Raw genomic sequence first — 21,785 nt, 5'->3', positions numbered from 1 at the left:
AGGCTAAAAAAAAAAAATTTTTGCACACCTTTAAAATTGTGTATTTTTAGTCATGGCAGAGTAGTTCTTGCTGGTAGCTGTTTTACAGGGACATGATTGAACATAATCTTTGTATAGAACATAAAAAAACCCTAACAAGCACAAGATGTTACACATAAGACAAGTGAATTGGTGTGTCTTGCTTACCATTGCTGACTGGGGGGACCATGCACATTTTCCTCTGTTTTCCTGTGAAAAATCAACCCATTTGGTGTTAAATAAGCTAGTTTACTTTGTTTTTCTTTTCTTTTTGTTGGGCATACATTAAAAGTTCTGCAATCTTGTCTTCTTTTATGGGTATGATGCACCCATTTGGCGGTTTACTTTACTAGCAGTATAAAAATTGCTTGAAATTGTGTGTGGATAAAATATAAGAACAGATAGATAGTGCATGACTTGACCTCAAGATTTTATCCATTTCCTTTGAAAGTGATGATAAGACAGCTGATCCTGAAAGTTATTGTCCTCCCAAAGTTATTCCAAGACTGCATAAACATGGGCAGGCAAGCTACAAGGATCAAGTTTAAATATATTCATTTATGGAATACCAACCGAGAAGATCTTTTCTATTCCTAAAACTTCATTTTTAGGCCTGACTGAGCTGGGAATGGGTGGAAGCAGAAAGTTACGGATTTAGTTCACAGACTTCCACTAGTGCAAGCAGAACTCTCCTCAGCTAGCTGGCAGCCGCATAGACATCTTATTTGGGAGTTGGACCTTGTCCTGGCAGTATGCCCATATGTGAGTCCTGTGCTTGACCAACAGAGTGAGGCAGATGGTGGGCTTGGGTGTGCCGATGGCCATGTCCATGCACTCCGTGTGCACCCTCGATGTTAGCGTGGTGTCCCGCTGGCATTTTAGGGCAGCGGTGCTCAGAGACTGGAGGCATCCTGTGTGCGGGGATGCCCTCGGGAGTGCTCAGGAGGCTTTCAGATGTGTTGGCAGCAGATGGGACTGGCTGCTTTCTGTGCTGGCTCCTGACCTCCGCAGGCTCTGTGCTGCACCCAAGGTCACGTTGCCTCTATGAAATAGTGTCAGTCACGCCGGCTCATGCCAGCAAGAACATCGAGACTGCTGCAGCTTGTACATCGAGACTGTTGCAGCTTGTGGGCTCAAGCTTGTTTTAACGGCCACCCTTTGCGAAATGGCTGCAGGCAGTTTAAGTCATTTCATTTATTTATTTGGTTTTGGCCACTGTCAGAATAGGTTTCCACCTAGGTGGCAGGAGCTGCAGGTCAGTGATTATTGCAAACTTACCACTCTGCAGAACCAGCTGCGATGTGTCAGGATGAAGAAGATTGAAAGGGACCTCACATTATCTTATCTGCAGCTTGATACTGACTCTATAAGCTGCGGCAGAGGTTTATAGAAGGTATAACAGGACCTGCAGCAAACCTTATTATTTAAATAACGTATATGGAAGTTACTAAAATGCCTATTTCTTAGGAGAAGATTAGCTGAATCTGAGCAAAGAAAAAAGATGCTGAGTGCATCCACATGAAGGATTTGTACATCATCAGACATTTATTTGAAAGCAAATGGATCAGGAAAGGTTCCCTGTAAATACTGGATTTTTTCTCCTTGAACTGCTGGTCTTTATGGAAAAAAGCTATGCAGGAAAAAATGTGTGTTTATTGTGTATGAATGAAACAGAGTAGGGAGTATATCTGATATGCATTTTGGCCATGCTGTACATGCAAATACACTATCTTCTCCTGCAGTATTCTCTGCCTCAGGCGATTAACTCCTTGCACAGCTCTTAGTTACCTTTTATTTTTTGGAAGTTCATCCTGTTTCTATGGAAACCAAAGTGATGTGGCGAAGCTATATGCATACAGATAGCAAGCAAAGCAAGAGCGCAGCATGTCGGCAGGCGCAGGAGATGGATGCAGGCTCCTAGCAGCACCGCGGCATGTTCAGTGCCACCAGCACTGAACTGGCCCAAGCCAGGAGCTGCTCCAGCGGCCCCCAGGGCCCTTCCCCTGCATGCTCCAGCCAGGAAGCCTCTCCTGGTAGTTTCCGTCCTCTGTCAACTCTGGCTCGTGGTCAAAGTTGGATTTGCCATGGCAAAATGCTGCAAACATGCAAAACTTGAGAGTGCTCTTTTCAACTATATATTCCCTCTTCAACTCATTAGGTTAATTCTTCCCACCTTCACCATCAGAGCTGCAGGTTTTCCATGCAGCTCAGGTGGCCTCTTTAGAGCAGGGCAGACCCATGAGGGACGCAGTGACTCTCCCGCGGGTGCTGATCTTCTTATCTGTGCAGTTTGCCAGCGTGGTGGCTGCCAGCTTTGGCTTTGAACACAGATAGCAGGCTTGGTGCTGGTGACTTAGTGACTTAAAGGAAAGCCAGGGAAGATTTACATTAGGGAAGGAAAATGCTCTGTGGAAGGAAAATGTGAACAGTCCTGCTGTTGCTGCTTCTGCTGAACTATTTGATTTTTGCTGCTGTAACAGCTCTTAATATAGGTCATAAATAAAGAATATCCTGGGTAAGTAGTGTAATAATAAATATAAGCTGCTCAACAAATGAGGGGAGATCATGTCACTTTTTGACTCCCCAGATAAGGATTTCATTTTTCTTAGGAGAAGGTTTTAGCCTCATTTGCTACCTTAACAAAGCAATAGCTCCAAGTAAAAGCAATGTGATGTTGTAATGTGTTCCTCCCCAGAGTCCCTTAGTGAAGTATTGCCGCTGCCATTCCCTATGATATGTTCAGGTTAAGTTTTATTAACTTAGGAATGGCCTTTTCTGCATTCTCACTTGAAATGTTGTAGACAATTTAAAATACTTTATTGAAATTACAAATAACCCATTTATGATACTATATGTGACATACCCATGATATGTGATAAATACCAGCATTTGAGAGGGGATGGAGCAGTGTGGGTAGGGCTGTCTTCTAATGGTTTTGCCTATCAGCTCTCCCTGAAAAGCTCTCCCTAAGTAACCATGCAGCTCACTCCCAAACCTTTGTTACCTCTTCCCACCTCAGGTGCATAACTGTCTCCCAAAACCTGAGTAGCCAGGCATGCTGAAGGGGTGCTGCTCAGTCGTGCCTTGGCGATAGATTTGGGGACCAGGGATGACCTACCCCAGCAGAATGAAAAACGTGCACTTTGCTTGGGAGCTGGCACATGCTGCTTTCCTGGATGTATCAGTATTTTGGTCTGAGCCCAGCAGATCTCTAGATAACAGACAATAAGCCTGAAGTGGTATTGTGGCTACATGAGCTCTCTTGTGGAAGTTTTACAGAGACTGAAATAGATTTTTACAACCTGTTAAAATAAAGTCTTCCTTCAAACTGTGCTAGGGAGGCATTTGGCCAAGGCATTGACATGAGGAAAGAGGCAGCCACACTTTTTGAAACTCGTTAAGCTCCTTCTGCAGTGCCTTGTCGGTGTAATGTGTTGCATGTGGTAGTTATGCCATGGAGCAGTGAGATGCAGTGGGCTTTCCTGGGGCTCCCAGAGCTCTTCTGCAAGGCTCGTTGGAAGTATGGGGGGCAGGAAATGACAGTAATGTGCAAAACAAACCAGCCCTTGCCTGCTTGACATCCCACGCTGGACCTTTGAGGCGGGTGTATTAGACAGAGAGAGGTAATTTTTACCCATATTTACTTTTAGCTGTGTCACTGCAGCTTCTCAGCTAACACGGCTCGTGGCTGTGCTGTGCTTCCAGTGGCGAGGAGAGACGCGCGGCCGGCCTCGGCACTGCTCACCTGGCCACTCCCGTCCCTTCGCCTACTGGTGCTCCACAGGCTTCCCTGCGTCCCCTCTTGTGTCTTCCTTGATGAGTTATTGGGGGAGGAGGAGCAAATGTTCATAGAAAATCACCAAAATGAGAGGGTTCATGAAGAGCACCGGAGGTGCAGGTGCTGGGTGTGCTCGCTGGAAGCTCCCACCACCAGTGTTATCATTATTTCTGGCGCTGAGTTCTCGCTCTGCTCTTTATTTTCCAGTATGGTATGGGAAGTAGCACCAAAGCGTCTTTCACGCCATTTGTGGACACCAGAGTGTATCAGACCTCACCTACTGATGAAGATGAAGATGAAGATGAAGAATCATCTGCTACTGGTAGGAAGCAAAGTGGAAGCAGAGGCCTCACAAAAGCCAGCTCCTGGAAGCTGGATAACCACACTGCATCTCTTTCAGATTTCACTTGCTCTTATCCAAATATTGCTGATGTTCATATCCTTATGCTCTCCCAATTTCATACAAATCTTTCTCTCCCCACCAGTAAACTACAACAAGAACAGTCTGAGAGAGAACAGGGAATAGCAAAAATCCATCTATCCCTGTCTGTAAGTGCAGCTGGGAAAAATGTTGAGGCTTCCTTTGCAGAACTGGGAGGTGGCAAACAGCTCCAAAAACCCAGAAACCACAGAAAATGGATGGATGTGGACAGAGAGGCAGAGAATAGCATTGGTCAGCTTTGTAGTTTGGGTTGTGGATCTGGGCACATCATCTGCTTACGCGTTTGGTGTTGGTTCAAACCTGTGATAAGACACTGAGCTCCTCTGAAAATTAATAGCTTGTAACATAGTGATGAGTCCTTTGTCAGAAAAAAAAATGAGTAGTTTCTTCCTGTTCCCCCAAATCCTGAGAGCACAAGTATATAGAGCTAGTCAGTCATGGCTCCTGGTTTTGTTTCGTTTCTTTCCAGCACTGTTTACCAGTGAACTGCTCAGACAAGAGCAGGCCAAGCTGAACGAAGCACGGAAGATCTCCGTGGTGAACGTGAACCCCACCAACATCCGCCCCCACAGCGATACCCCCGAGATCCGGAAGTACAAGAAGCGCTTCAACTCAGAAATACTCTGTGCTGCTCTATGGGGTAAGCTCCTCATTACACACCACCTTCTGCAGAGTTTCCGGGAGCATGTGGCTAGCAAGAAAACACAAATGTTTTATCCCAGAACTGAGCCTCTGCCTTGCGTGGCCCCACTCTCCACCCTGCACAAGGCAAATTCTGACCTTGTGTCCTTGAGCAAAGCTACATGCACTAACCAGGCCAGGAGGTGTACAGGGATGCTCAGCTCCCTGACACAACCATGGGTACCAGTGTGTGTGTGTGATAGCTTGAAGACTGTGCTTGCAGTCTCAGGAAGACGTGCTTGTTCTCTGGGTGTCATCCAGCAGTTTGCATTGCATATCCTTCCTGTCGAGGCCATAATGTGGCAGTCTGGCTCCCAAGTTATCAAAAGTACCTTGTGACTTCAAATCAGTGGTAACTCTGGCCCTAGTAGTCAAGCTTTTTCTTCCTGTTTTTAGTCTGAAAGTAAACATTATTTTACTTCCACTAATGAAAGAAATGTGGAAAGGTACCAAAGTATGAAGTATTTTAAGTCTTGGTTTTGCTGTAAGAGTGACCCGTGATGTTTAGAGGATCACCACCTTTAGTTGTGACTGTCACTCTTTTGATGGTGTCTGCGGTAGGAGAGAGTGAGCTTAGGATATAATCCTTTGGAGCAGGCCCTCGCAGGTAGTAGCTGTGGATCTCAGTGCCATGTATCCTCTGTTCCATGCACAGGTGTAAATCTCCTGGTGGGCACAGAAAACGGCCTGATGCTATTGGATCGAAGTGGACAAGGGAAGGTCTACAACCTGATCAACAGACGGCGATTTCAACAGATGGACGTACTAGAGGGCCTTAATGTCCTCGTGACGATATCAGGTACAGTAGCTGCTCTCAGCAGTTCATTAACCTTTTCGTTCCTATTTCCCAAGGAGGTCCCACTCAGAAAAAATCCAGCAAGGAGTGCAATTACGGCCTGACACAGTGACAAGCTCTACTTTTGGATCTGAGTGTACGTACAGGCCTCCACTTATGTGTCCTGCTGTGCTCAGGGTACCCCAGGCATGGTGAGGGCCAGGGGCTTGTCTCTCCTTGAGGATCAGTGTCTAGAGCTCCCAGCTCACACCTGTGAGTGCTTTCTGGCAGGAGAGTAAAACCGATGATGTCAGACCTCACAGGAGAGTGCCCAGCTGCCCTCCCTCTGGTCCCCAAAAATGCAGGTGGAGGAGCTGGGGCAGAGCATTCTCCTGCTGATTCCTTCCTGGAAACTCTCACAGAGGACAGCAAGAGAACTGCTCATTAGGAAAATTGCTTCATATCCTACTTTACTTTCATGTTGTTCAATAATTTTCCCTTGGTTTGCAGTCTGTTAAACTATAAATTACTATTTCCTTAGTTCAGGTAGATCTCTTCAAAAAATGCTGCTTTGTGATTTGCTTTGTTCTGCTACTCCACTATGTTTTTGAGAATACAGCTGTCAAGGTGTTTTTAGTACAGCTGGAAGATCAACAGGAGGTAGAGCTCCTCAGGGAATATTGGCCTCTGAGGCAGTAATGAGAAATGGCTGAGTGGGACTGTGGAAATACAGGGATTAGCCAACAAGTTTCTTGGTTTATAATTTCAGTCTACTCCCAAAGACTTTGGTGGAAGCTATTTTGTATCCTCGTAACAGGGCTTTGCAGCAGGGAGGTTTCTAGCCAAGTTATAGCCGCTAGAGGGGACAGAGACTTGCAGAAATATGACACTGCTTCAGTGCTGTAGCCTAGCACAGAGCTTATCAGTGAATAGCAGCGCGGATCACAAACAGAGGAGCTTATGTGCTAAATTAAAATCATGCTTTGGGATGTGCCTAGGAGAGGTTGTGGATAGCATATGTTAGAAACTGTGTAAGTGTGGGAACCGTAAATGAGAATGTTAGTGTGAAAATACCGCTCAGAGCTATAACACAGTAAGTGTGGATGAACCGTTCCCAAAATTTCAGTCACCAAAAGTGAGAGCCTTTCTTGCCTGAGCCAAAGGCACATTTTGCTTTGCTAGGTCTCTAAAGTATTGCTGTGATAGCTAGGAGAGTTAATCAGAATTTCCTGATCAGGATTTTTTCATCAGAGAATGATCATTTATAAAATCCAAGAAACTTTTCAGCTATGTACTTGTGTCTGTAAAACTCTCTGGGGACATGCCTTAGTTTCGGGGTGGAATTGCTGGTGTGTGAAGCAGAAGAGAGAAAAAGAAACCAGATGTCAGGTACCTCAGTGGCTGGATAACTTGCTAACATGTAAGAGAGCTGGGTTCATGTCCCTGCTTTGCCTGCTTCTCTCTCTATGCAGATTTGTTTACACAAGATGGAACACTTCCAACCTGTGAGTAAGTGAGAGAGTCTGTCTCTTAGAGCATCCACCTGCAGTGTGGGAGGCTGATGTCTGGTCTCTGCTTTGCATTAGACATATACAGGTATCAGGGTTTTTTACAAGAAAAAAACCTAAAGACCATCATATTATTATTTTCAACATCACTGCAAAAAAACCTTGCTTTTGTCTAATGGTAAGTGAAAATAGGCACTGAAATCTCAAGACTTTCCATGAAGGAGCCTTCTGCTCACCCACAGTGGCTGTGTCACAGGGAGAGCTGGAGCCCAGGACTGTGCTTGCATGGTTGCAGCTGTATGTTTTCTCTTCATTGCTTCTTGTTAGCTCTTATTGGGAAGTCTCCTTTCCCAACAGGAAAGAAGAACAAGCTGCGAGTGTACTATCTCTCCTGGTTAAGAAACAGGATTTTGCACAATGACCCTGAAGTAGAGAAGAAGCAGGGCTGGATTACGGTTGGAGACTTGGAGGGCTGCATCCACTACAAAGTTGGTGAGTGGCTGTGGACTGCTGTGCTGGGGTGGCTGCTCTGGGAATGAGCCTGGAGGCTGTGCTGCTTTTTTCATTGTCTGCTGTGGGTGGAAGCAAGCTTAATCTGAAGGAAGAATTTCTGAAGAAAATATCTATGTTAAAATAGCTCGTTGTTAAAAATCTTTCAATTTATCTAATAACTCATTTACTGCATTAACTACAGGCAAAAGATACTTGATGTCTTTTGGGGTTTTTAACCTATAATCCAATCTGATCAAAAAGGAAAATAAGAATTTCTCCATATTTGTAGGCAATTTGTTCTGTGAAAGCACTATTGCACAGATGGTATTTTGAACATAGATAGACTGGACAAGAAGTACGTGTAGACCACAGCTGTGAATAAACTTGATATTCATCTATAGGTGCACACCTTATCAGATGGCAACCAACAGAGAGATAGCCTTAGAAGCTCTTCCCGGAGATGAATTGTTCAGTCTTGTTTGAATGAAAGTGGATGTTTTAAAAATCAGTTTTATTTTGATTTTAGTGAAATATGAAAGAATCAAGTTCTTGGTGATTGCCTTAAAGAATGCTGTAGAGATATATGCTTGGGCTCCTAAACCATATCACAAGTTTATGGCATTTAAGGTATGTTTATCTTATTACCAAAATACACTCTGTAATTGTAAATACATGGGATTTCTTTGGTGTGCAGAGTAGAAGAGTATCTTGTGTGTGCAGCAGTGCTCTCTGGGACCCCTAGCAAGCCATGGCAGCGAGCTGGGGGCAGCCTCTCGTGGGGCACTGAAGAGGAGAGCCAACTGCGTTGCCCAGCAGACTCTATATTTGTTGCTAGGGGCTTTCAGACCTTAAGGGTGCAAACAAAACTACTCTGCAAAAACATAAGAGTCATTGCACTTCCTCTGGCAGGAAAGTACTCCAAAATCCTTGCCTGAAGAAATGCTGATACATGCTGCATATGGCTAACAATTAAATGTTGATAATAGCTTATGCTGTGAGGCTTTGGGAAGTTTGCAGAAAGCTGACCAAAAGTCCATGAGTAAAAAGGTAGGGGGGGTGGAGAAAGTGTTTGGGTTTTTTACCTCTTAACTATTTTTTAATGCATAGTTTGAAAAGGATCTGGCATTATTTTCCATTTTTATTTTGCAAGGCCTCTCATCTTCTGCAATGTGGGTGCATTTTCAGAATAGAAAGTCCAAGAGAATTACGTATTCTTTCTCTGTTTTTTCTCCCTTTTGTCTCCCTCAACTTCCTTCAGAGAGACCTTTCTCCTGTATAACCTGCCAAAGAGTATTTTGTACTTAGTACTTTAAAGCACTTTCCATCTTAAGTTCCGTGTGGAGGCAAGTCACAAGGGGCAGTGTCTTCTAGAGACTTTCATGCTGAGTAATCTTATTTTGCATCCTTGCAGCATAAATGGGTTTATTCAGTATTAGGTCACATTTGCTTTCCCTGAACAAAGGCCACAATAAATGGGCTCAGTGACATGAAGAACTCAGCAGCGTTAAAGAAGGATAGGATTGCGCCTCTGCACCCTGTGGGCAGATAGCAAGGATGCTGCTTAGTGCTCCTGGTGCTGCTTTTCCAGCCTGTGGGCTGAGCATCCTTTCCGCGTGCTCCAGGCAGGGATCTCTGGAGACAATAGCAAGTACCATTCACTGATTTCCACTGACAAGATTTAGCATGGTCCCTGTGGAGAAAGCAAATAGCCTGTTTCTTCTCCCAGTGATGTCTCACACCCCTGTTGAAAAACTAAGTTACAGAGAGAGGTAATCTATCCCAGACCTTACTGTGCCGGAGACCTGGTCCCTAGCCTGCATTCAGCAATTTGGCTGGAACAGGAAAAAGCAGCTCTTTGCTCATCTGGCTTATGTCAGCTGCCTCAGCTGGAGCAGTGATCCCTGCAAGAGGGGAGATGGGTGCTCACTGCATTTTGCAGACTTTGCTCTCATCACTCTGAGGCAGAGGGGCTCCCTATGTGCCTCCTGAATGATACAGTCATGTAAAATTGAGCTCTCTGTCACCCCCCTCTAGAGACCGAATCTTAGGGCTGGTCTCAGGTTTTTGGGGGAGAAGAGCTGTGTTTGGCAAGGGTGAGTGCTTTGCAGCAGACTTGGGGACTTTTTGTGCAGCCTCTTTGTGGTATCCTACCCATAGAGGTCTGATTTTCAAGCTTTCATTACAGCTGCTGGAGACATATTTTACAGGGACTGCTGGCCCTTTATGGCAAGTGCAACATTTATGTACCCTGTCAGAAGCCAGGCTGTCACTTCTGCAGGCAGGGAGGAAGATGCATCCATGCCCAGTAGCTTCTCTTAAGATATATTGCTATAAAAAAGCTATAGCAGCAAATCTGCTTAGATGGTTGGAGTGACTGAGTAATAACCTCCGAGGCATCTGACACAGGAACAGAAAGATCGGAATATAAATAACTTATTTAATAGGAAACATCCAGACAAATATGATTTCAAAACTGTCAGACTGCTTCTATGGGAATTTGTTTGTTTTCCATGGTACTCACTGAAGGGATTATAAAAGTCTTTTGCAGATCTCCAGCACAAACCATTGCTTGTGGATCTCACTGTAGAAGAGGGTCAGAGACTCAAGGTTATCTTTGGATCACACACTGGTTTCCATGTGATTGATGTAGATTCTGGGAACTCTTATGATATCTATATACCATCTCACGTGAGTACATGGAGGAGTGCTGCTGCATGAGTAACACAGGTCACCAGCAAGGTTTGGAGGGGCTTTCGCTGTGTCAGAAAAGGTGACATCTTGCCATGGCTATGACATGCTCCAGTGCTGTCCTAATTGATAATTGATTAAAGAGGACTTGGAGGTATCACCTACTTAATATTCATTATTTACACAGGCTATTTCTGTCCCAGTGCCCAAGCAGTCAGGTTAAAGGTTGACCAGGTCTCATGGAAGGGAGATTCTGTCCATACACTGCTTGGAACAGCAATGGGGCTCTTTGTAAGGCAAGATTCCATGAAACCAGGTTCTTGCTTTTTGGGCAGAGTAGATCCACGAAGCACTAACTGCCCAGTGTGCTCTCCCTTGTGTGGCACAGCAGATGTGCAAGTGAGAGTTGCAGGATTAGGGTAGCCCAAATCTCAGTAAGCCTGCTGCTCAGAATTCTGAAATCTCACTGCCGAGTGGGACTCACCAGAGGATCTTTCTCAGGTCCATAGGCTGTCAGAGTGCTACAAAAGATAGTGTAGATAAGGATTTTCCTGTGTGCTCGTTCAAGCTCTGTCCATGCTGTTGGATCAAGCAATGTGAAAAACTAGCCTGCAAGAATTGTATTTTTAATCAAATCCAGGAATTGCTGAATGTGGTCTGAGCAACAGAGCATCCTCTATGAGAGGTGGCAAGGAAGCTAGGGCAGTTTGGACTGGTTGTGTTGTCTTAGCTTTGGAAAGTCCGACATGGGTGAAAGTTACTGTAACTACTCTTGGAGCTAACAACTGATTGCTTAGGAAAATGGAAATATTTTCCCACTAGAGCTGCATGTAAAATTTTGTTTTTGTTTCCCTTAATTTGAATAGAAGATGGATTCATCAGTCAGTAGCAGCTGGTTTGGGTTACTGCCAAACGTCCACCATCATTTTGGGGGGGCGTATATGTTGTGCTCTCTTCATAATTGCTGAACCTGTTTATCCTTGACGTATATGACAGCTTTGATGGTAGGGTAAACATGACAGTTTATTCTCCTTCCAGCTTATCTCTTAAAGTCAATGCTGTTTATTGAATGGCATGAGGGTTTTGTTCCTGATTTGGTTTGGGGTTTTGTTTTCCTAAGGCTCTGCTCCCTTTCCCCTACCCTTTCCTCCATTCAGTGTAATTCTGACTTTTAGGATTTATTTTGACTGCAGATTCAGGGCAATATTACTCCTCACGCCATTGTCATCCTGCCTAAAACAGACGGGATGGAGATGCTTGTGTGCTATGAGGATGAAGGTGTATATGTGAACACCTATGGACGGATAACTAAAGATGTGGTGCTCCAGTGGGGAGAAATGCCTACTTCTGTGGGTAGGTTAACCCTTCCTCTTCACCTTTATAAAATACAGTTGACAAATAAAGATGAGGAGTCAAGGATGAGATGAGTCATTTGGGCTCTTGTTGATCAAGGTAAACCTCTCACAGCCAGGTAATAGATGTAATTGCAAAATGTCTACAGTTTGGTCCTGCACGGGACCAAAGTGACTTCAAGATTTTAGATCTGGTTTATCTGAAGTATAAACTGTTGCAATGGTGAGATCCTGTGCTGAGTGGAAAAGGTACTGGGTTTGGAGCTGGGAGAACCTGGGTTGCTCTTCTGGCTTTGCTGTTGCTCAGCTCCATGACCTCTGCAGGCAGTTCACCAACCTGCTCAGTGACCCAGCTTCTCATCTACAGAAAGAGGAAGAACTGACACTTCTTCTGTTTAAAGTACTTAGCAACCTCTGGATGAAAAGTGCTATATAAAGGCAATTGTTGATGAGGGCCTGTGTCTGACTTCCTGTGCCTGTGGCAATCAGAGCTCTGTGGTTCATCTAAATAGGCTTTGAATAACAAGTGATGACAGTTTTTCTGCCCATTGTGTAATATTTAGCTCAACACATATTGTGACACCTACCAAACACTTTCTTTTGACAGCCTACATTCATTCCAATCAAATAATGGGCTGGGGAGAGAAAGCTATTGAAATCCGGTCAGTGGAGACGGGACATTTGGATGGAGTATTTATGCACAAGCGAGCTCAAAGGTTAAAGTTTCTATGTGAAAGAAATGATAAGGTAAGTCCATGTCAAAGCTTGTATCTAAGCTTTAAGATACTATCAGCTACTTTTTGACTTTAAGTCTAGTTTATCTTGAGGTTAATAAGTAATTAATTTGAAGGTCCACTTTAAAAATAGTACCCATAAATCCACTCCAATTCATTCTCTTCAGTAGATGCAAATCTCAGCTTGTGGTGAGAAGATCTACAAGATCTCTCCCACTGCAGCCTGAGATCTGCATTGACTTGACTTGAATTTCTCTTCACTGTTGTGCCTAAACATTAAGTTTAGGGAATGAGGGAAGGAGAAATTGCACGAGGAAGAGGAATATTTTCATGGAAGACATGGTTGAATGCCGAACTGTAAATCTAGTTTCTGTCTTTGTCTCTGATGTTGAGTTCTTTGATTTTGAGCAGTTTTTCATAAGTTTATACCATTTGAGAAGGTTTGACTTAGAGCCCTGCCTCTCATTCACAGAGTTGTGGAGCACTTGACAGTTGTTCTTAGGACAGGGAGTTACATTTTGAATGCAAGAACCTGCAGAATGGAGACAACAGTATTTGCTCATCTCAGAACATTTAACAAAGATAAACTGGGGCTACGCAGTAGGGAATTCTTTCATAATGATTACGATCATGGAACACGTGAGGAAGCTAATTGTTCTGTTGTCAGAGCAGGGTTTAATAACATGCAATAAATAAATAATTTTATTGGATAGCTACTCATTAAATGAGCTTTGGCCTAGCATTGCACAGAGTTAGTCTAGAGTTCTGAATAAAAATTGTATCTTAAGCATACAATTAAATATATCATAAGGAAGCTACCCAAGAAGCTGAATTTAAATTGCCCGAATAACCCTGGTTGGTTTGTTTGTTTTTCCCCTAACTTTTGAGTACTTGACTCTGCAGGTTTTATACAGTTCTTTAAAATGATTTTTTTCTGTTTTGTTCTCATTGATTTTTTTCTTTTTTTAAGCAAACTGAAAAACATGCCTTCATCTTGCTATATTCTTGCTATATCTTGCTATCTTGCTATAACACCAGAACCAACTGCTCACTGGTAGATTTGAAATGCTAAACACAGATGTTTCTCTTTCTGGAGGAATGATTAGCAGTAAAGGATGTGTGAGGACTGAATAATTTTTATTTTAAAAAGACGGAGACTTCAGATATTTTAGCTGCTGAAGCTGAAGATGCGTCCCCTTAAGAATTCGCAAATTATGACTTACTTATTTTTAAAGCCTTCTATTGTGGTCAAATGTTGGTGGATCTTCAAAGCATCAGAAGGCCTATCCTTCATAGAAAGTCCTGATACATTTCTGTTCTTTTAACAGATTGAAAGAAAGTAGTTTTCCCTAACTTAGTTTTCAAAACCAGGTAAAATGCTGTGACTGACTTTGGCAAAGGAAAATATTTTCAGCTGAGGCAGATAACTACAACGCAAGGTATTGACCCAAATGGTTAATGTTCAGCAAAGGTACAAACCACTAAAACCAAGATCTTATTAATATTGCACAATAAATGATGCCATAGCGATAAATTATATGTGGTAAACTTGGTATTTTTAAGGTATTCCAAACCTTGCTGGAACCTCGATATTGATAGCAAGACAGAGATGACTCAGGGCTTTATTGCCACGTCTATTGCTAAGCGGTTTTGATGCGATCTGAGTTTTTGATTTCGCCGCGATGCTGCTGGCTGCTTCGGCGCTGACCTCCCACTGTGCTTTCCTTCCCCCAAACAGGTGTTTTTTGCGTCAGTGAGATCCGGAGGAAGCAGCCAAGTGTTTTTCATGACGCTCAACAGAAACTCCATGATGAACTGGTAACAGGAGAGCACGGGACGCTTACTGTCATGGCATTATTTCTAATTTAAAGGACATTGAACACGTGGACTGAGGCCGCCGCCGCGGCAGATGCAGGAGGACCCTGCGCTGCCGCCCCGTCCCGCGCCACCGCCGCCGCCCCGGGCAGAGGGGCCCGCGGGAGCGCGGCCCTGGCCAGCGTCCGCGCTCGGGCCTCGGGAGACTGGCCTCCCCGGGGCTCCTGATTAAGCTGTGTTATAGTGGGTTATTAATTTTTCTTTCCTTTTTTCTTTCTTTTTTCTTTTTTCTTTTTTAATTTTACTTTTTTCTTTGTCCCCTGCTTTGTAAGAACGGGGAAAGAAACCGTGTCAAAGAGTCTGTTTTTAATTCTGTCTGCCTGCTAGCATCAAATATTATAGTATGTTGTAAAGTTACCAATTAAATCTGGTGAGAGACAGCACAATAAATGTACCTTTTATCTTTGTGATGAAGGCCATAACCGTATTTAGCTGGGTAATTTTAGAAATCTTTTGCCTTCACCAACATTTGGATGTTGCTCTTGGCAGCAACAGCCGGACGGATTTTTAAAGGAGAGAGAAATAACAGGTGGGCTCTTTTTTTCCCCTCTTCTGGGAAATGGATTTTAAATGGCTAAACTACTAGCCTTAGACTAATAAAAGTCAGCTACCGTACTTGTCAGTCTGTCAATCCATATTTCTATATGGATCCTCACGTGAGGGCGAGTCGCGGCGGTGCCGGCGGGCGAGGGGCCGGGGGCAAGGGGACGCCATGGCCTCGCCGCCGTCGTGCTGCGCCGCAGCCGCCACCATCGCGCGCCGCGTTGGGGCCCCGCGCCGGCACCCGGCCCACACGGTGCGGGAAGGCGCCTCGCCGGATCAGGCTTGTAAAGAGCTTAAAAAATATATATATTACGTGGTTTCTTCGGCCGAGGGTCTCGATCGGTACTCGTTTCCTGCCCCCCCACCCCACCCCACCTCTGCAAATTTCCCAACATACGGTGAGAAACGACATCTGTGCCGAAATGTGTATGTATTTAGTTCAGGTTGAATTGTGTCCTTATAAACTCTGCTCAGTTGGTTTAAACCTTCAGCGCGTATCTGGGATTTTTCTTTTCTCAGTAGCTACAAGCATGGCTGCCTGTGGTATTAGGGTGTCGCATAACGAGATCTGTGTTGCTGGTTTTTAACCTACCTCGTTTTGTTTGTTTGTTTGTTTGTTTTGTTTGGCTGTTTATCACAGCGCTGTTACCTCCAGCGACATATAGAGAGCTTAACTGGCAATCTCGGTGTACTCAGCAACGATGGCTTTATTAAAAAATAATTTTAAAAAATCAACAGCAGTTGGTCAAACTTGAATCTTTTGTGATCCGCAAGAAAACCGGCTGCTCAGTCGCCAGGCTGGCGCCGCGGTATCAGGCCCTCCTGCCCCGGGGGCTGGCGCCACTCGCCCTGGCCGCCATCTTCTCCCCCCCGCTACCGCCTGGCCGCCATCTTCTCCACCAGCCGCCATCTCCCGCCCCTGCCAGCACTTCATGAGGCCACAAAATGGCGTTGCACCGGTGGCGCCAGGGTCTCCCTCGCAGGATTGCCACCAGCTCTTTATATTCTCACTGCGGTTACCTTAAACCGGAGCTTGTTATTGAGTTCATGTTGCAAACTGGTAACTCTTCTCTCCTTTTCTTTTTCTTTCCCCCTGAAGTGACGAGTTCAGAATACACAGCTTTAAATGATCTTTTTTTTTTTTTATTGTGGGGTTTTGGGGTACAGTTATGGAATAAAAGGGAATCATTGTGTTTAAACATAAGGTAGTATGTGAATGTATTTTTTAAAAACCATGGAGTTGTTTGAAGCAAAGTCATAAGAAACCAGTATTAATGCGGTCTTGTTTACAGCTTATGTACATGAACATAACATAGATCAAACGCATTTCTGGTGCCAACTACAATAAAACACAAAACTTCAACATGAAGCCATGCCTTCTCTATATTTGTGCTGACCGTTCCTGGGACGTTAACCGCCAGCTCCTCCATCTTCCCCCTGAGCCCGCAGGCTCCTCCAAAACCCTCAGCCAGCGGCAGCTTCCACCCTTTGGCAAGATGCGAACACTGCTGTAAAGACACACATTTCCCTACAAATGTGTCTGCCTTTGATTTGCTTATCTTTCGTTGTAAAAAAAGCCCATCTGGTCCTTGGCCGATTGATGCTCTCGGAAATGACTTAATTGTAGTGTTTAAAGAAATAAAAGCTGTGGCTCCTTTCAAAACCCTGTTTCTGGGAGCTTTTACCTAAGAAAGAAAACTTACTATGTGCTGAGCTGAGCAGTGCTTTTGGAGGAATAAAAGAAATCACATCTGTGCATGCAGGAGAAATTGGAGCCAGTAGCAGATTCAGTTATGTACAGAGCTCCTGCGCAACACGGCACGACCTGAAGGCAAGAGCTGCGCCCTGCACGGTGAATTAACGAAAACCTACACGAGCGGCAGCGAAGCAGCGAGTTTCCCGCCGTTAAACTCGGCGGCCACTGCGGCGAAGCCCTCACCGACCGGCTGGGAGCAGGTAAGGGCCGTGGCGAGCAGCGCCTCGCGGCACGCGCCTCCTGCCCGGCATCGCCTCCGTGTCCAGCGCAGGCGTCCCCCGCCTCTGCCGCCAAGGAGAAAGTCGAGGAGATCTCCGCAGGGATTTATTCAGAAATAAACTTGGGAGGCTCCGTAAATTGGGATGCCTGTCGCCAGTGCCGTGGAACGGCGGCCCCGCGCTGGCCGTGTCCGGGTAATGTCTGCAAACGCGTGCTGTCTCCGCAAGCCTCTGCTGTGCACCTGTCGGAGGGGGTGCTTTTATCTGGAAGGCTACAACCTTGCGGTCCTCCACGTTGTTCTTTTCATTTTCTTTCTTGTTTTGCTCTGTTTTTTACATCAAAGCTGCCTCTAAACAGCCCAGACGTGGTAAATAGGGTGTGTAAATTACTCCTGCCACAGAGAAAGCTTCGCTGTCCGTGTCATATCTTTAAATTACTTTTATTGATGTGAAAATGTGTTCAGTTGTTCAAAAGCAAAGTCTGACCGTAAACTTTAACCCATTGCTTTTAACGCTTAGCACTGTACAATGCTGATTATATTTAGCAATATACTGCCTGGCAATACAGCGTAACACAAGTGTTGTTTGCAAATGATATAAATAATGCTCATCAGGAAACATAAGTACTAAGAGATTCATGGACACAAGGTAACATCACGCAGATTAAGGGGTTGGATGATGATATTTGGGATTCCTATCATTTAAATATTTTGAGCACTCAGGTAATTACAACGTAAGAAAACAGTTTCGGTTTACCCTGGGCTAACCACGACACTAAACCGAGCAATGGGAAACTGAGGCCGTTATCTCTGCCTTTCACCCAAGCAGCACGTGTCCTGGCGTTAATGGAGTGCATCTCTGCACTTCCCCTCCGCATGCGTGAGCATGCTTACCATCATTTATTAAATGAGATGATTTTAGCACTTACAACTGGCTGCTCTGCACCTGTGGTTTGCATAAAGCACCTGTGGTGCGTGCCTAGGTCTGCTTCAGCATGCTGCTTTGCAACGTGTTCGTGCAGATCAGAGATCTGGCATGTTGTGCACAGCAATGCAAACTCTGCTTTTCAAAAAGATAGGGCAGAACATGTGTTCCTCCTGTTCACAGACATAGGTGCTAGTGGCGCCTCTGAGTGCAGCTCAGTCCACTGGTCAGCCTAAAGAGCAGCTGAACAGAGTAGATAGCAACATGGTGCAAGTAAGCAAGAATTAAATCCTGCCTGCATTACATCTCAGACAGATGACAGCATGTCATTGACTCCAGAGCTTCCACACTTTAAATGTTTCCCTGAAAAACTGCGAGAACATATCTCTCAGAGCTTTTTCATGGAAAAATCAGAGATTTTCATGGAAAGACCCCCCCCCCTTGCAGACAAGGGACAATCTCCAGCTGCACAAAGCAGAAGGCTTTCAAAACCTGCAGACATGCAATCTTTTTTTTTATTATGAGGCCTCCTGGAATTTGGTATGATATTTTTTTCTAGTATTACTAGCAACTGGGTAAAATGCTGAGTATCTGCAACTGGAATCAGCTTAGTTATGGTTTGTGTGGCTACTGCATCTGCAAAGAGGAGGCATCTTTCTGCTGATGCTTGAGGTGGGGCTTGGGCTGCTGTAAGCATGATACTGAACAGTCACATGAAGTTGCATCAGTTATGCATGCTCTTGTCACCCTTTTAGACACATTCAAAGACCATTTGACAACATACTGGAAAAAGCATAAGAGCCCTAGGAAAGCTGGCAAAAATATGTCCTAGAAATAAGCACCGCAGAGCTGGCCCTGCAGTGAAGATGCTTTTGGCCCCAGGTTCAGCCTCCACCTTCCCTTTCACCTCTGTGATGTGTGTGGCCTTGGTCAAATCACTTAACTGCTGCATGCTTTGGCTCATTGTAAAATGGGGGTAATAGTGCTCCTGAGTTGCCTATGTTATGTTGATAAATGCACTGTAAAGGCTATGGCACAGCAACAGGCCATTAAAAGTACAAGAGATTAAACTAGCTAATCATTTATACTGGTGGAGTTTAGCATGCTGTTCTAGCATGTAGGAGGCTGCATTGTGCTGTTCTTTGATTTTCCAAGCTAACAGCCAACAGGTGGTACTCTGATGTATCCTCCATGAGGTGTTTCCAGTGGGAAACAGATTTATAAACCAGTCTTTGCAATCCAGTGGGTCAAGCTTTGAGCTGATCTCTGCTAAGCAGCAGAAAGAGACACAGTGCCTAATTCAACCCCCTCTGTTCAGAAAAGAACACAGGCACGACTCCATTAGCATTACTGAGAGTTAAATATGTGCTTAAAAATACTGCATCACAGCTTTGTGGAGGCAAGGCTTTAGACAAGTGTATTATATAGCAGGAGGCTTCTTGTAGCTGTGTTCCCAGTGCAAGCTGGGGACTTGCCCGGAGATGGTTAAGAAATGCTTTTCCTTCCATACGCTTTCTGCTCCAGGTACCCAGTCTACGCCACATCTGGAAAGTAAGCTTTCCAAGCAGGAGCTGAAGCAAAAGCAGATGGAGCTGCCACAGGAGGTGACAGCTAGCAATGCAATGGGCCTTCACATTAAAGCTGGGTGGATGGAAGCGTTTCCATCGTAAAGGAGGCTGATGCCAGGACCCCACTCTCCATTGTGGGTCTCCACCCTGGGGGCCACGTGAACGCTCTGAGTTTCTAGCAGAACAGCCAGTGAGCTTTCCCCGCTCTGGCAGAGGACTGCACACTTTGGCCAAGGAGGCTGAACAAGGAAGGAAGGGAAGCACCCTAAACCTGGCTCATAACACCTAGCACAGGAGGACCAGTAGGAGGGCCTGGGGAAGGGGAGGCAAGGTCCTGGCCCTGGAGGCAAGCACAGCCACACAGCACAGAGTCCAGAAACCATGGGGTTTACGCTGGCAATGGGTCAGAGCTGCGGCGAGACCAGATTTTAGTGTCTGGGTCCTGGCCACCATGTGAGGCTAGCATCTGCAATGCAGGACAACTTTTTTGCTCGCTGACATGTGTGCACACGATGCCCAGGGGCTCTGGCTTGCACCAGTGCGAGCAGCATGCAGCCAAGCCAGCGAGGGCAACCAGCAGCCGCTGCTGAGTGGGAAGGTCTGGAACCTGTCCAGACGGAGGAGCTGAAGGGGCAGCTGTCAGAATTTCTCTTTTATAGATGCACACAGTGGTTTTCTTGATGGAGGAAAAAAAAAAAAAGAAAGAAAGCACATTTAGGGCAGGCTAAAAGTAATGGAAGTGACACTCCACTCTATCTATCTCCAGTCTCTAGACAGCCTTTCTCCAGCAGCGTAAGGCACATCCTGCTGGGAGTCCTGCTGCTTTCCTTTATCTCAGACCCCTTGGGAGCCACAGACTGTATCTGACCACCTGGAAAGAGTTAGGGGGAAAACAGGTTATTACCCTCGCCTGGCAGTGTGGGAGAAGGATTCAGTCCTCACCTGGAATTTCACAGTGTTCAAGGTTTCAATCTGGGATATTGGTTTAGGCCCCTCATTCGTCTTCCAAGCCAAACCTGAGGAGCCAGTTAATCCCTCATCCTGCCAGCCCACCTGTATGGAGGTATTTTGGTGTCTAACTGCAATGCAAAGAGAAGGTGCTTGTTAATACCTCGGTATCCACAAACACAGAGAGCAAATGCATTCAATGGAAATGCTCAAAGATGTCAGCTGGAAGGACAAATATGAGGAAAACTTCAAAAAGCTCAGCCTCAGTGGCCCGTCACCCTCTGCCAATACAGAGGCTTTCAAGGGGAATGCAGGTGCTATGGCTGGAATCATCTGACAGGTTAATGCAATGAAGTTTTCTTCTCAAGTTAAAGTTTTACTCTGAAGCCAGTGCAAAGATTTGTGGGTTTTCCTCTCATCTTTTTTTTTCCACCTCTTACTCTTTAGAAAGTGCATGTTATGCTCATGTGAAGTCTGACTGACTGAGAGCATCATCCAATGATTAGCAATAACTCAGCTGCTGGCATGAAAACCCTGACCCGACCCCTCGGAGCTTATCATCTGGAAGGTAATGGGATTAATCAGCTTCTTGGCTGAGTCAGACTTTGATATCTCTGCTGTGGATGCTGCGATCTGCCCCAGTGAGGTAGTTGCAGTCTGCTAATGATGTCAGGGATTATGAAGCCAAGACTGAGTGAGTCCAGCAAGGATGAGCTGCACAGACCAGCTCAGACCAGATTTGCACCAAGGTGCAAAGTGCATGACTACTAAGTCAAGCCAAAGGTGAACAATATTTGAGAGCATAGAGATCAGCTGGTGGTGCTGAAAATGCTAAGCATTCAAACGGGTGTAGCTCTTTAGTGCAAATATATGTTATTGTAACATTCTGGGTAAAAGTTTACTGCATTATGTCTCTGTAGATGCACAAAGTGTTCTTCTTTAAATGCTCAGGATGCATACAAATGTGTTAGCATGTATTAGCTGAATGTATTAGCATTACATCTACTTGTTGAAGGGTTTGTGTATGTGTGTGTGTGTGTATGTGTATATATATATATATATATATATATATAGGCAGAAACCTGTATACATTTGTATTTGTATATATTTCAGTATATGTTGTATACACACAAAAATATATTTTAAAGCAGGTGCCAAGAAATATTTAAGTACAACATTCATTTCCTAACTTCTTTGCTGCATATGCTGGAAGGGCTTTTCCTGCTAAAATTCAGTGACAAGGTTTGTAATTTAGCAAACAAATCCAAAATAGAAGCCAAGAAAGGTGTTGAGGAACATCTTCTAGAAATAGCTGTTAACACATTCTTCAGTCCCTGGCGTGCAATATAGCAGTGGTTCTCCGAATTGCAGACTGTTTGATTGAGGGACAGCCAAAAAGCAGCCTTTTAGCTGGATCATTCAAATTTCAGAGGTTCATTCTCTGACTTTGCAAGTCTTTCTTTGTTTCATCTATCCCCTAAATAC

The 21,785-nt window shown here is 44.8% G+C and overlaps 1 protein-coding gene across 4 annotated transcripts in view; it reads left to right on the top strand.

The window, feature by feature from the left end:
- Positions 1 to 16,549, top strand: part of TNIK (TRAF2 and NCK interacting kinase) — a 202,271-nt gene extending 185,722 nt beyond the window's left edge. For all 4 annotated transcript variants that reach the window (XM_062582734.1, XM_062582736.1, XM_062582735.1 and 1 more), the window contains 9 exons: positions 4,004 to 4,118; positions 4,708 to 4,878; positions 5,575 to 5,718; positions 7,560 to 7,694; positions 8,221 to 8,321; positions 10,233 to 10,382; positions 11,576 to 11,735; positions 12,342 to 12,481; positions 14,207 to 16,549. In XM_062582734.1, coding sequence (XP_062438718.1) covers positions 4,004 to 4,118; positions 4,708 to 4,878; positions 5,575 to 5,718; positions 7,560 to 7,694; positions 8,221 to 8,321; positions 10,233 to 10,382; positions 11,576 to 11,735; positions 12,342 to 12,481; positions 14,207 to 14,290 — 1,200 coding nt within the window. In that variant the 3' untranslated portion in view covers positions 14,291 to 16,549. The remainder of the gene's footprint in view (positions 1 to 4,003; positions 4,119 to 4,707; positions 4,879 to 5,574; positions 5,719 to 7,559; positions 7,695 to 8,220; positions 8,322 to 10,232; positions 10,383 to 11,575; positions 11,736 to 12,341; positions 12,482 to 14,206) is intronic.
- The last annotated feature ends 5,236 nt before the right edge of the window (positions 16,550 to 21,785 follow it).

This window comes from Rhea pennata, chromosome 9 (genome assembly GCF_028389875.1).
Source record: "Rhea pennata isolate bPtePen1 chromosome 9, bPtePen1.pri, whole genome shotgun sequence".
In the NCBI taxonomy this organism is placed as follows: domain Eukaryota; kingdom Metazoa; phylum Chordata; class Aves; order Rheiformes; family Rheidae; genus Rhea; species Rhea pennata.
This window is presented reverse-complemented; position numbering and strand designations above follow the sequence as displayed.